The sequence below is a fragment of the Phyllobates terribilis genome, unplaced genomic scaffold, assembly GCF_046119375.1.
Source record: "Phyllobates terribilis strain yellow unplaced genomic scaffold, ASM4611937v1 Scaffold_9__5_contigs__length_417890890, whole genome shotgun sequence".
Lineage (NCBI taxonomy): Eukaryota > Metazoa > Chordata > Amphibia > Anura > Dendrobatidae > Phyllobates > Phyllobates terribilis.
In genome coordinates, this window is record NW_027362769.1 from 208,683,655 (window position 1) to 208,696,316 (window position 12,662).

General features: G+C 42.0%; 1 protein-coding gene across 2 annotated transcripts in view; it reads right to left on the bottom strand.

Moving 5' to 3' along the window:
- Positions 1 to 12,662, bottom strand: part of LOC141162013 (uromodulin-like) — a 62,909-nt gene that overhangs the window by 23,242 nt on the left and 27,005 nt on the right. For both annotated transcript variants that reach the window (XM_073647628.1, XM_073647629.1), the window contains exons 7-10: positions 10,637 to 10,814; positions 5,623 to 5,760; positions 1,946 to 1,960; positions 984 to 1,784 (exon numbers count right to left, since the gene is read on the bottom strand). In XM_073647628.1, the coding sequence (XP_073503729.1) occupies positions 984 to 1,784; positions 1,946 to 1,960; positions 5,623 to 5,760; positions 10,637 to 10,814 (1,132 nt within the window). The remainder of the gene's footprint in view (positions 1 to 983; positions 1,785 to 1,945; positions 1,961 to 5,622; positions 5,761 to 10,636; positions 10,815 to 12,662) is intronic.

A 12,662-nucleotide genomic window follows, 5' to 3' on the forward strand; every position in this document is an offset into this window, starting at 1 on the left:
AAAAAAAGTTCAGACAGTCTATCTCCTACAGTTTTTACAAATGGGTGGAAAAAAGAGATGCAACACGGAGGAGACAATATAGATGACACATGAGAGAAACACAGTCTGCTTTACTTGGATATAAAATAGCCTTGGATGTGTGAATGTAGCCTTATTTGTATGTTCCACCTTTAGGCATTAAGGACACAGATAGTGGAGGGGGGAGGTTGGCAGGGTCCTGAACTGGAAATAAATAAAATGGATAATGGGTATCAACAGGACTAAAAAAGATGGTGACCCCATTAGGATAAAGATCCACTAAATAGATAATTATAAAAAAAAGGGAAAAAAATGATCCCACTAATCAATCCCATAATTTTCTATTTTCCAATTCTGCAATCAAAGTGAGAGATCAATGAAACATTCTACGCCTTTGTGTCTATAGCCATGGCCATTACTGATTCTCCCTATGTCTGGTGGTAGAACAACTTGCTGTACTAAGAGCCCTCCTCCATAGATCTGACTGCAAGAGGAGAAAATCATTTGAAACCACGCCTTTGCTTAAGTCCCACCCATTTGTTCATCCAGATGACTATGGAAGAGATTAGATAGAAATGATCTCCTGTGCTCTCCGCAGGGATTTCTGGTAGAAAGTGATGACAAGTCTGTTTTTTTTATCATTTATGTCTGTGTTCCTTTAAAAATCCAAATATGTATTTTTGACCTTTCAGTGTGTGAGATGGTAAAGGGGAAATTATTTGACTAAGGCCACGGCCCCACTATCAGTATTTGGTCAGTATTTGGTCAGTATTTTTTTTAAGGAATGGAAGTCAAAACAAGGCAAGGAACAATCAGAGAAAAGGTATAATAGAAACAAGTGACCAATTCTGCATTTATCACCCACTCCTAGTTTTGGCTCCCACTCCTGAGAAAAAATACTGACCGAATACTGATAGTGGGGCCGTGGCCTAACAGTCTTTATGAAAAAAGTAACTATTACCTACCTGTGCAATAGGACAAAGAGCATGCACCACTTGGGGTTCCTTCCAGTTTATATACATGATATCCTCCAGGACAGGCTCTTATCTGGACAGATGATGACCAATAACAGCAGGATCCCAACCAGCTAGCACACACTGATTGAGTCACTATACCATCACTTAGCATTGGATGTGTGCCACGTAACCACATTCCAGCATGGGTACCACAACCATTTTCTGGTGCACAACTTTCTGGTATGCGAACTCCCCCACTGCCAATAAAGCGATACCATCCATATTTGGAACTGTCACAGTTAGGCGAGTAATAATGCATATTGGATGTGCTTCTCCAGGGCTCATCGAGAACAATGTGGTTTGAACATGGATCGGAGCAGTGGTAAGACCCAAGCGATTTTATACATTCAGTCCCCAGGCCACAGACGCCATTTTTGCATTCATCAACTTCACAATGGAAACCATCACCAAAATAATTATTCGGACAGACACAGGAATAGTAGCCGTGGTAGTTACTACACAATGCAGATGGATGACAACTGTTTAGATCCGGACTGGCACATTCATCTAAGTCAACACAGCAGCCTTCTGAACTTAAGATGAAACCGCTTGGACAAGCACAAGTGTAGGAGCCAATAGTGTTTTGGCACATGCCTTCTGAGCAATTATTTGACCAAGAGTAGGCACATTCATCTATGTCCGAACAATTGAAACCATCTCCAATGAATCCGTCCTTGCAGTTACATTCAATGGAACCAAAATATTCTTCACATAGAGCATTTGGATGACATTTGGAACAATCTCCTGCAGCTGTAACAAAAGCAAACAAAATACTTTAGTGCACCTCTATGCACCAGAAAGGAACATATGTCGAATGTCCTCCTTATACCACTTCACACCATTCTCCTCCATCGTCCATCTTCACTCCTATTTATGCCTTGACTCTTAATGTCAATTATTGTAATACTTACATGAAATATTCGTAGCTGAAAAAGAAACAAGAAGAAGTTTAGTTTATTTATTACATCAAATTATATTAATGCATAATAATTTAATAAATATACTAGGAACTAAAAATAGCCTTGGCAAATTTATTGGCTATCTATTTGAAATACATTGTAAATACGCTGACTTGTTGTCTGGGGTCTGAAAATGTTCATTTCTTCCATGACTATTCTCCACCATTGGTCATGGGTTGGGTTGTTATTTTGTATGAAGGATAACCTATCAGCAAGCTAGGACTGGGCTACCGGAGAGCAGGTAAATCCCCTGGTGGACCACTGTACAGGAGTAGGCTCCCCATCCTTTGTATATGAGCAATAGTTGAATCGCTATATACAGACAAGACAGCATCCAATCATACATTTAACAAACTCCTCAGTTTATTGTTATATAGAAGAAAGGTAAATTTGTATATGAGAGTAATGTAATATTTGCATGTAACTGAACAATAACCCCAGAGTCAATGTTACTGGTGAGCCCTTGGTATTCCAGTCTGGCACTGCCTTTCAGGACAATTTATTAATTAACATGGGGCTTCAGTGCTTGATTCCTCTGTGCTGTCACATCAGATTACAACAAGACAAGTATCATTTTTATTGTTGTACTAGAACTTATACAATCAAACCAACAGTACTAAAACACTAAAGTAAAACATTAGTGTTTTACTCAGTAATAAAGTCGTCTTGACAGTTTCTTCCTAATTTGATTGAATCTAATCTGCAATATATGTGAAATAGTTACTAAACTACAATGTGTGTACAATTATTAGACAAGTGAGTATTTTGACCATATCGTCACTCTTATGCAGATTTTCCAACTCCGTGCTGTATACACATAAATGCTGATTGGATGAAGCAGATCAGGTGATGTGTATTTGTGTAATGAAGGAGGGTCCGGCCTAAGGAGATCAACATTCTTAATCAAAATGTTTGAATTATTAGGCAGCTTGTTTTCCTCAGGCAAAATGGGCCAAGACAAGATTTAACTGACTCTGAAAAGCAGGGTTGGACTGGCCCACAGGAGAAAAGGAGAATCCTCCGGTGGGCCCCTGTGTAGGAGTGAGCCACCACCCTCTTATATGAGCAGTACTTGACACAATATACTGGAATGTACAGACAAAGGCAGCATCTTATTCATATAACAATCTATCCAGTTCATCATTATATACATTGGTGGTTGAGGATAATGTCACATTTGCAAGTAGCTGAAAAGTAGGGCCGTGGAGTTGGTTACTGGTGGGCCCTTGGCACCTCATTCCGACACTGCTGAAAAGTCAACAATTGTTAAGTCTTACAGAAGGATACAGTACTCTTGAAATTGCTAAAATATTGGGTCGTCATCACAAAACCATAAAAATTTTTGTTGAAAATAGTTAATAGGGTGGCAAAGAATATTGAGAAGAAAAGACGCAAATTAACAAATTCTTTGAGAAGAATAAAATGTGAAGCGACCAGGAAGCCATTAACTCCCTGGAGTGCCCAGAAGTACAAGGTGTTAAGTGCTCAGAGACATGGCCAAGGTGAGGAGGGCAAAAGCCAACCACCAATTGAACCAGACACAGAAGGTGAAACTTCAAGACTGGGCCAATAAATATCTGAAGACAGATTTTCCAAAAGATTTTTTTGACTGATGATGAGATGAGAGTAACTCTTGATGGACCAGATGGATGATCTGGGGCTGGATCATTAACGGGCACAGACCTTCACTGTGACTCAGATGTCAGCAAGGTAGAGGTGTATTATTAAAGATGAGCTAGTTGGACCTTTTAGGGTTGAACATTTACTTAAATGAACTCCTAAACCTACTGTCAGTTGTTAGAAGAAACTTTCTTCAAGCAGTGATACAGGAAAAAGTCTGCATCTTTCAAGAAAACCGTGATTTTTTATATGCTGGAAATTACTCTCCAAAAAGTTGATCTTCAACAGATTTTGAAACTGACAGACGCCATGGATGGAAGGCTCATGATTAGCAGACAAAAGAAATTTGTTAGTGTGCATGAGGCCGATAAAACCTACGACATATTCTCCAAACAATTTCAAACTGAGATGTCCCCTGATTGAAAATCTACAACACTCACCACGACATTGAGAAACAGAAACACACAAACAACTATGGCGCTGCTTCTGGGAAATTAAAAAGTTTTTTTTTTCTAATATATATCAATGTAAATAGTGAGTACATAGATAGATGATAAGATAGATATATAGATATGTGGCACCCCAGGCCAGGTTGCCACAAATGTGATTAATCTGCGTCTGAGAGCAGGAGGGAGGTTCCCTGGTTAGGGACAATTAGAATGCCCCAGGCCTAATGTCCCAGGCCAGTAGGGGGAGCTGGCTGCCCTATAAAAGCTGGAACTGGGGCAGGGTTAGAGGGACAAGAACCCACTTCTGAAGTGGCCAGAAGGGTTTCTTAGAGGAAGGGACAGGTCAGCAGCAGCTGAGGAGTCCGTGAGGCAGAGGAGAGACTGCAAGCCAGGGACAGAGGCGACGAGAGCCGGTCCTGGCTGAGAATCAAGCTAACCGGACATTGGGATCCGAGGCTGTCCGGGTTATCATTCCCAGCAGCAAAGAACCAACCCACAAGGGATTTCAGGTCCCTTGGCCTAAGAAGCCTGGAGGCTCTGCCACCCAGAGGGACCAGTACAGTGAGGAGAAAGCAAAAGGTACCCAAGGCCCGAGTCGCAAGCCATACAGTACACGGCAAGCTCGGGGACGTGGGCTATTACACCACGAAGAGGGGGATAGTCAGAAAGAGCATAGAGAGAACGGTAGGTCTACACACTCACCCTGACCAGTGGGGCTCCCCCGAATGCTCTCAGAAACCCAGGCCCATTCCTAACCGGTACTCCTGTTGGGTCATTAATAACATCTACAATAAAGACCCAGAAATGTTTTGAAATGGGCTCTGAACTTTTACTATTGCGGCCGGCACTATCACCCCCAGCATCCACCTACACTGCCCTGAGGCTACACTCCTCCCGTGGGGAGTTATCCTACCCTTGAGCTGCACACCAACACCAGCCTCAGCGGTCTGCCTTGCAGCGGCGGTTATCTCTGACCGCAATCCACGGGTGGCGTAGTCGGACATTCACAAATCTATAAATAGGCTGCCACAACATTGGTCTGACCACCCTGAGCCACGGGACCGGGTTGCCACTACTACCCCCATCAGCACCGTACACCAGAAGACCCGGTTTCGAGTACCCCACGGCCCAGGGGGCGAGTCAGATATATAGAGATAAAGAAAAAATATAGGTGAAAGCCCAGGAAAAGCTAAAGGGAATGGTGGGTGCAAAGCCTCCCAGGTAAAACCAAACCTCAATTATATCCAAAAATAGAGAAACCACTCCAAAGTCTAAAAAAATAAAAATGACTTATTGGCCCGTGGTGAAAATGGCGACGTTACATTCCAAATGAGCTTGCGAAAGTTCTTTACTTGGAATGGAATGAAACGTCACCGTTCTCAGCATGGGCCAATAAATAATTTTTCTATTTTTAGACTCTGGAGTGCTGAGATAGATAGATAGATAGATAGATAGATAGATAGATAGATAGATAGATAGATAGATAGATAGATAGATAGATAGATAGATAGATAGATAGATAGATAGATTTACATATAATGGGAAAAGATAGTAAAATACCTTTCAACCCCTCCACTCGTAAAGAATATCGACTTCCTGCATATATCGCAACAGTCCAAATTCCATGTCCTGGGTTTTTCAGCAGATACATTGAGCCCCAAAGTTCTGCAACTATTGGTTTTAGTGGAGATTCAAGAGCTGCACATAAAAGAAATAGATATGTAACTATACATTAAATATTTTCTCTATGAGAGGATAGTCACTCTCAGGCCACATTCATGCATTAAGTTTTTGGTGAGTTTTTTTTCCTCAGTATTTGTAAGCCAAAACCAGGAGTGGAACAATCAGACGATAAGTATAATGGAAACACGTCACCACTTCTCTATTTATCACCCACTCCTGGTTGTGGCTTACAGATACTGATGTAAACTACGGATCAAATACTGAATATGTGAACGTGGCCTTATAAAAACAATTGCAAACTGTGTTGGCTAAAACAGACGCTCTTTCTTCACCAACCAATGGCAAAAATACCCTCATCAACATTGAAATTGCAATATCGGAAAAGTTGTGTAATTATAAAAATCACAAAATGGATACACATATTAATCTGTTAACGTTGATCTGCAAATGATGGCAAAATAGAAACAAAATTTTCATAGCAGCTGGATTTTTTCAGTGCCGAGTATATGAACGCCACGCAAAGAAATCTGCCCACTTACAGCCTTGTCTGCTATTAGTGAGGTTTTTAATGGTTGTCTGAGAAATTTTCTGCCATGCTGAATGCACTTGGTTATCAAGATCTGCTGCTGGCAGATCCTTTTGTATTGTTCCAGATGTGCCCGATGGTAGACAAATCCGGAGACCATGGTAGCATGTTTAGGCGAGGCAGGCTTCTCACAGTAGCACATGCCACATGCTGCCTGGTGTGGTCATGCTGAAAAAGCTACTACTGCCTTCAGCCCAATGATGCTTTTAGGATGAGCAAGCCTACTGTATCCCAAGCTCAAATGCAGTTTTAATGATTAGAATATGGTCATATTCCAAATATAATATAAAAAGGATTAAAGCATACGGCACAGCAACACTCATCTTAGGATTCAAGACTTTTATCAGTGATGAGGACGTTTTCTTCACTCTATCAGAGGCAAAAAACCACAACTAATTTGTCAGGAACTTCTAAATGGCAGCGGTGATCCATTAAGGAGCTCCTAAAAAATTTTTCATCTGTTTGCTCCAAATCTGCTCCAGACCTGAAGATCTGCAGGGAACCAGGGCCTTAGTTCCCCAATGGACGCTCAAGACACTAGTCACATATGCTGCTAAGAAAGCTGGAGTGCATTCTCTTTAAAGAGAGTTCTCACAAAGTGGTGTACCGGCTCAATAAAAAGTCCACGACACATACAACTCTCAGTGTGTGCACTCATACAGCACAGGTGACAAGTCTTTCGGGCAATTGTTGGGTTCTCAAAACTTACTCTTATCTCTAGGCCTGTCACATGGCAGAATTTTTTCTATAGCAAGGCTATAGCAGCTTTTGCTATGTAATCTGATGAAAGCATGAGGTAGGGGTTGAAACACTGAATTCAGCGATGTGTCACTTATTAAGCTGTGTGCTTGTTTATTTCTAATGAAGGTTTTATCAATAGGACATTCCTTGCTGTGATTATCTGCCATGTGAGAAATTGTCCAACCACACCCCTCCTGTGATTAGCAGCTCACAGTCAATACACAATAAACATAGAGAGCCTGGCGTGGGCGGGGTTAGCTTTCTCAGCTCTGCTTCCTGTTACATCTAAGAACTCAGATTGTGTCACAACTGCTGCACCTAGTAAATTAAATGATACATCTTTGGATTCAGTTTTTTTTTCTCTACATTATGCTGCTCTCAGATGAGGTAGCAAAAATCTTCTGACAGATTCCCTTTAAAAAACTGTCATTGATCAAAGGAGGGAATCCAGAGATTAGTGCTCCATGTTGTACCATGTACTTTAAAAGGAACCGATCAACTGATTTATTTTGCCCAAACATCATCTAACAGGGCCTGGCTGAATGTTTGCAGTCAGGTATACTTTTCTCTGATAAACTCATGTTTTTTGAGAAAATACTCTATAAATATTTGACGAAACAATAGCTGGAAGTGAGAATAGTCCAGTGCTGCCCCTGATCAGCTTCTCCCTGCACTGCTCCAGGTGATTGATAGGTTTCTCCCGTGTATGTACATAGGTAGAGACCTGTCAATCACCTTTAACCAGGGCTGGGTACAGACTAGTCTCATCTCTGGCTAAATCTTTACAGAGAATCCGTAGCCAGTTTTTTGCTGATAGCAGTATGATGTAGATGCGTCACTTACTGGGCTGCTCAGAGGGGTATATAGGGGGGCGAGCAGCTCCAGACATGTGCAGGGGGTCTAAGTCCGGCCGCCTAATGCGGCAGGCCGAAGTGTTCCTTTTGGCGGCTGCATTCTGCCGCCCCCCAGACTAAGAGTCGGCAGTTCTCTGAGCCAGCTGTCAAGCTGACAGCCAGCTCACAGAACCTGCAGCGCTGTGGCTCCCAGAGTCCAGTGATCAGTTGTACTTGCATCTTTCAGACATAAGTACACTTGAAGCTCTGACCCCCGGGTCAGGGTGATGTCAGCAGCGTGATCAGGTCATGTGATAACGCTGCTGACATCATTCGCCGGTGCAGCAGACAGAGGCACAAATTGGGGGAAAGTGCTCCACACTGGAGCTGAAGACACCAAAGATTAAATGTACCGGTGAGGAAGATTTAGTGTAACAGGGCTGAGGGAGGTTTACTGTGTATGGGTATTTACCATGTGTGGGGGGTATTTACTATGTGTGTGGGAGGTATTTACTATGTGTGGGGGGTATTTACTATGTGCATGGTAGGTATTTACTATGTGTACGGGAGATTTACTCTCTGTGGGAAAAATTTAGTGTAACGGGGATAATTTGAGGACTCAAGATTGGAGAGCAAAGAAGGGACAGGTGCAGACACAATATGGGGAGCGGGAGAAATTTGAAGACACAATATGAGGAGCAAGGGTTGAGATGAGGGCATGTATGAGAAGATGAGTGCGGACATAGTATGGTGAGTGGAGGTATAGGTGCAGACACAGTATGAGAAGTGAGAGGAAAATGTATGCGGACATAGTATGAGGAGTGAGGGTGATTTGATGGGTGCGGACAAAGTAAGGGGAGTCGGGGGGATGTGTGAAGAGGCAGTATGGAAAGTGAGAGGGTAAATGTATGAGGAGGGAGGGGGAGACAGTATGGGGGAGAAAAGTGTGAGTGGGCACAAAATAGAGATTGAGTAGTGTGGAGGGGGAGGTAGCATTGGGGTACAGTGTAAGGGCAAAGCCAGGAGGAGACAGTATGCCAAGGAGGGGGCGTGTGAAGGGAGGAGCACAGTATAGAGACTGGGTCCTATGGGGGGGACACAGTGTGAGAGGACAATGTGAAGAGGGGGGCCTAGTATGGCGAGGAGAGGGCAGTGTGAAGATCATGTACCATAAGTGGGACAAAGTGTGGGTCATATTTTATGCAGGGAATATAGTGAAGGGCAATTATTTACTCAGGAGCTCAGCATAGGGCAGATATTTTAATTGAGGAGCTTTATACTGATACTGCTATCTTTAAGGGCATCGTGTGGGATGAGCAGCAGAAGACCGGAGAAGTCTTCAGAGATGGACTGTGGATGAGAAAATGCGTCATGGAGTCTGGACAAGATGAAGAAAAGAAAGAGAACGACTCCAGAGACAAAGTCATCTATCAGGTACCTGGATATAAATGTTAATTGTGATACTGACTAATTGTCATATTTTTATCTATATTAGGAGCATTAAAGGGGTTGTCCAAGTTTGTGATGTCTCCGGTCATTCTATGTGACTGTAGACTTCTGACTTCTCACGGTGCACACTGCACGCTGTTAGGATTCTCTCGTGCCGGCGATTTACAGTACATACATGCGGTCATGAACCGAATAGACATGCATGGCCTCATTCAATGAAAATGAATTGAGTGAGGCCGGACACGTCTAGTCGGAATGTGGCCAGACGTATACAAATCACATACTTGTGCAAGGGAGAATCCTAAAAGTGTGCACTGTATGCGCTGTGAGAATTCAGAAGCCTGAAGACACAGAGTGACTGCAGAATTTCATCTCAAACCTTGACGAGACCTATAATTATAAAATGAAGCCCTGTAGCCAATCCTAACAGTGTGTAATATCCTCACTGTCAGGATTCAGCTCTGCTTGCAGGTTCCAGCAGTCATCACATGGCCACTTCACTCACATGTGGTTTTCATACTTCCGATCACGTGACAACGAGCTTCTCTTCCTGCTTCTCTGTTTTTCACTGAACATTGAGAGAATTGGGGAGAGCAGCTCATCGGCACATGACTAAGTGTGCAAATCACATGTGTACTGGGGGGGGGGAGGCTCCAAACTGAATTCTTGCCCCAGGTGCCAGAAAACCTAGATACCCCTCTGGGGCTGCTTGATGTGGTTTTAATAAATTAATTCTTTTATCTGATGCAGATCTAGCATTTCTCTGAATCCTGAGCTGTGTACAACCGCACCAACACCACTGATTGGCAGCTTTCTGCATACACTGTGCATAGGCAGAAAGCTACCATCTATGGTGGGGGCAGAGTTGTACAGAGTTCATGAATATAGAGGACTGTTTAGCAGCAGGATTACAAGTCCTCTAATGATAATATTCTGATGATTTTATTAAAGAAAACTACAGCAAGCAGCCCTGTAAATGAAACATTGGTGGAATCAGGGTCTCTGTCTCGACATTATGCTGCTCACTGATTAGTTGGCAAAACCTGTTGACAGATTCCTTTGAAAGTCTATTTCCTCTGAAACGCCAGTGAAAAATATGCCAGGCTGCAATGGTGTGGTTTGGGCGACATGAATCAGCGGACAATTCCCTTTTAATCTGTTATATATAGATATAGACATTGCATTTACATTACAGGTACAAAGCAATAATCAAAACAGATCAGCTCTAAGGGGAAGAGTAAAATGCTTACACCCCTTACATGTCCATAATTAGGGTACTTACAGTCAGGCCCCAATACTTGTATGGAATAGATCACCCCATCTGTGGTTATTATTACAGATGTAAAATTGTCTTCAACAGCAAAGCTTCCAGAATGAGATCCTTCAGTATACTCCCCAGAGAAGAGCCGCACCGAGCTGTTTAATGGTCTTGAAAGGGTGAGGTCCAAGTAATGAAAGACCTGAAAATGAGGCACAGTATATGGAGAAGTTCAGATAATAGGAGGCTTAGCCAAATCAGCATGGAACATCTAGAACTGGCAATCTTTGTCCACTTTTCCTTGCAATACCGCTCTAAATTTGACCAATTGGGTCATCTCCTCTGTACAGCGCCCTCTTCAGGCTACACACAGATTTCTAAATTGACTCTGGGCTCTGGCTGGGATATTCCAAAACTATCAGAGGAAAGTACTACATTTTTATCTTGTTCACTTTTTTTACTTTATCATTAATTACCAATATTGTTTCTTTTATTATTGCACTGTTTTGTATTTCAATTTTTAACTAAGGGAATCCCTTTGTTTGTTCGTATTTTTTATCCAGATATTTTTCAGTATATTTTAATTTCTTAGCCGTATAATTTGATGTTTTATTGTCAACCATGCTTTCAGTAATTCTATTTATATTCTAATGATTTCAGCAATTATATTTTTATTGTAATCATCTTCAATACAAAACATATATATATATATTTTTTATATTGGGTTATGGCATAATTTAAATTAATTAAATATTTATTACCCATATTATTATTTTTTTTCTGAGTGGCAATTTATCACTGCACCAGCAGATGGCACCATGTTACACATCATTTTTACCAACATGGGCTTGTTGCAAATATTTTCATTAATCACGTTAATACATTATAATAGACTATTATTTTAATTAAGTGATTCCATTATTCTAAATGCTGATCTTTTTGAACACTTTATATATTCTTTTGTGACTTTTTCCCTTCATCTTTCCTTTTTCAAACAGGTCACACTAGGCATCGGTGTTGTGCAGATGCAGGTCGTGTCGCCACTTCTGTAATGCGCAGTGCAATATTCAGGATGCAGTATTGGGCAGATGACATGCGTCAATGACAGTACCCAGCATTCATTATTGAGTGTATACTATAAAATATCGCAGAGGGCCAGTGGCATACCGGCAATCACGGTAGACCACGTGGCCACTATGGTGCCCGTGAGGAGCGGGGGCTCGTGAGTCTGGGGGGCCCAATACCAGTGTCCCCACCTTCTGGTAATGCATATTCAACTGTATCAGCATCTTGGTTACAGTTGAAAGTAGCGATGAAAGAAGGAGCCATCTGCTCCCTAATCCATTATTCTCCCTCGGCATCTGAGATCTGACGTCTCAGCGCAGCGGTCTTGATGACATCATTTAATCGCACCTGCTATACCGAGCAATGAAGATAAAGCTTCAAAACACTCGCTGCAGTGGGTTAACGAGGAGGAGATGCATTGTATTGTTTTATTTTTTAAAATCAGTGAGTACATTGTGGTGGCCAGAATACTGTATGAAGGACTAAGGGGAGTGCATTATACTATATTTAGGACTATAGGGAGTGCATTATACTGTATGGAGGAGTATGGGTGTGCATCATATTATATGAAAGAATATGGGGAGTGCATTATACTATATGGAGGACTATTGGGGATGCATTATACCATAAGGAGGACTATGGGGGTGCATTATACTATCTGGAGAACTATGAGGGGTGCATTATACTATAAGGAGGACTTTTGAGGGTGCATTATACGCTCTGGAGGACTATGAGGGGTGTGCTATACTATAAGGAGGACTATAGGTGTGCATTATATTATATGAAAGACAATGGGGAGTGCATTATACTATATGGATGACTATGGGCTGTGCATTATACTATCTGGAGGACTATGGAGGGTGCATTATACTATATGGAGGACTATGGGGTGCATTATACTATATCGAGGACTATGGGAGTGCATTATACTATCTGGAGGACTATGGGGAGTGTATTATACTTTATGGAGGACTATGGGGATACA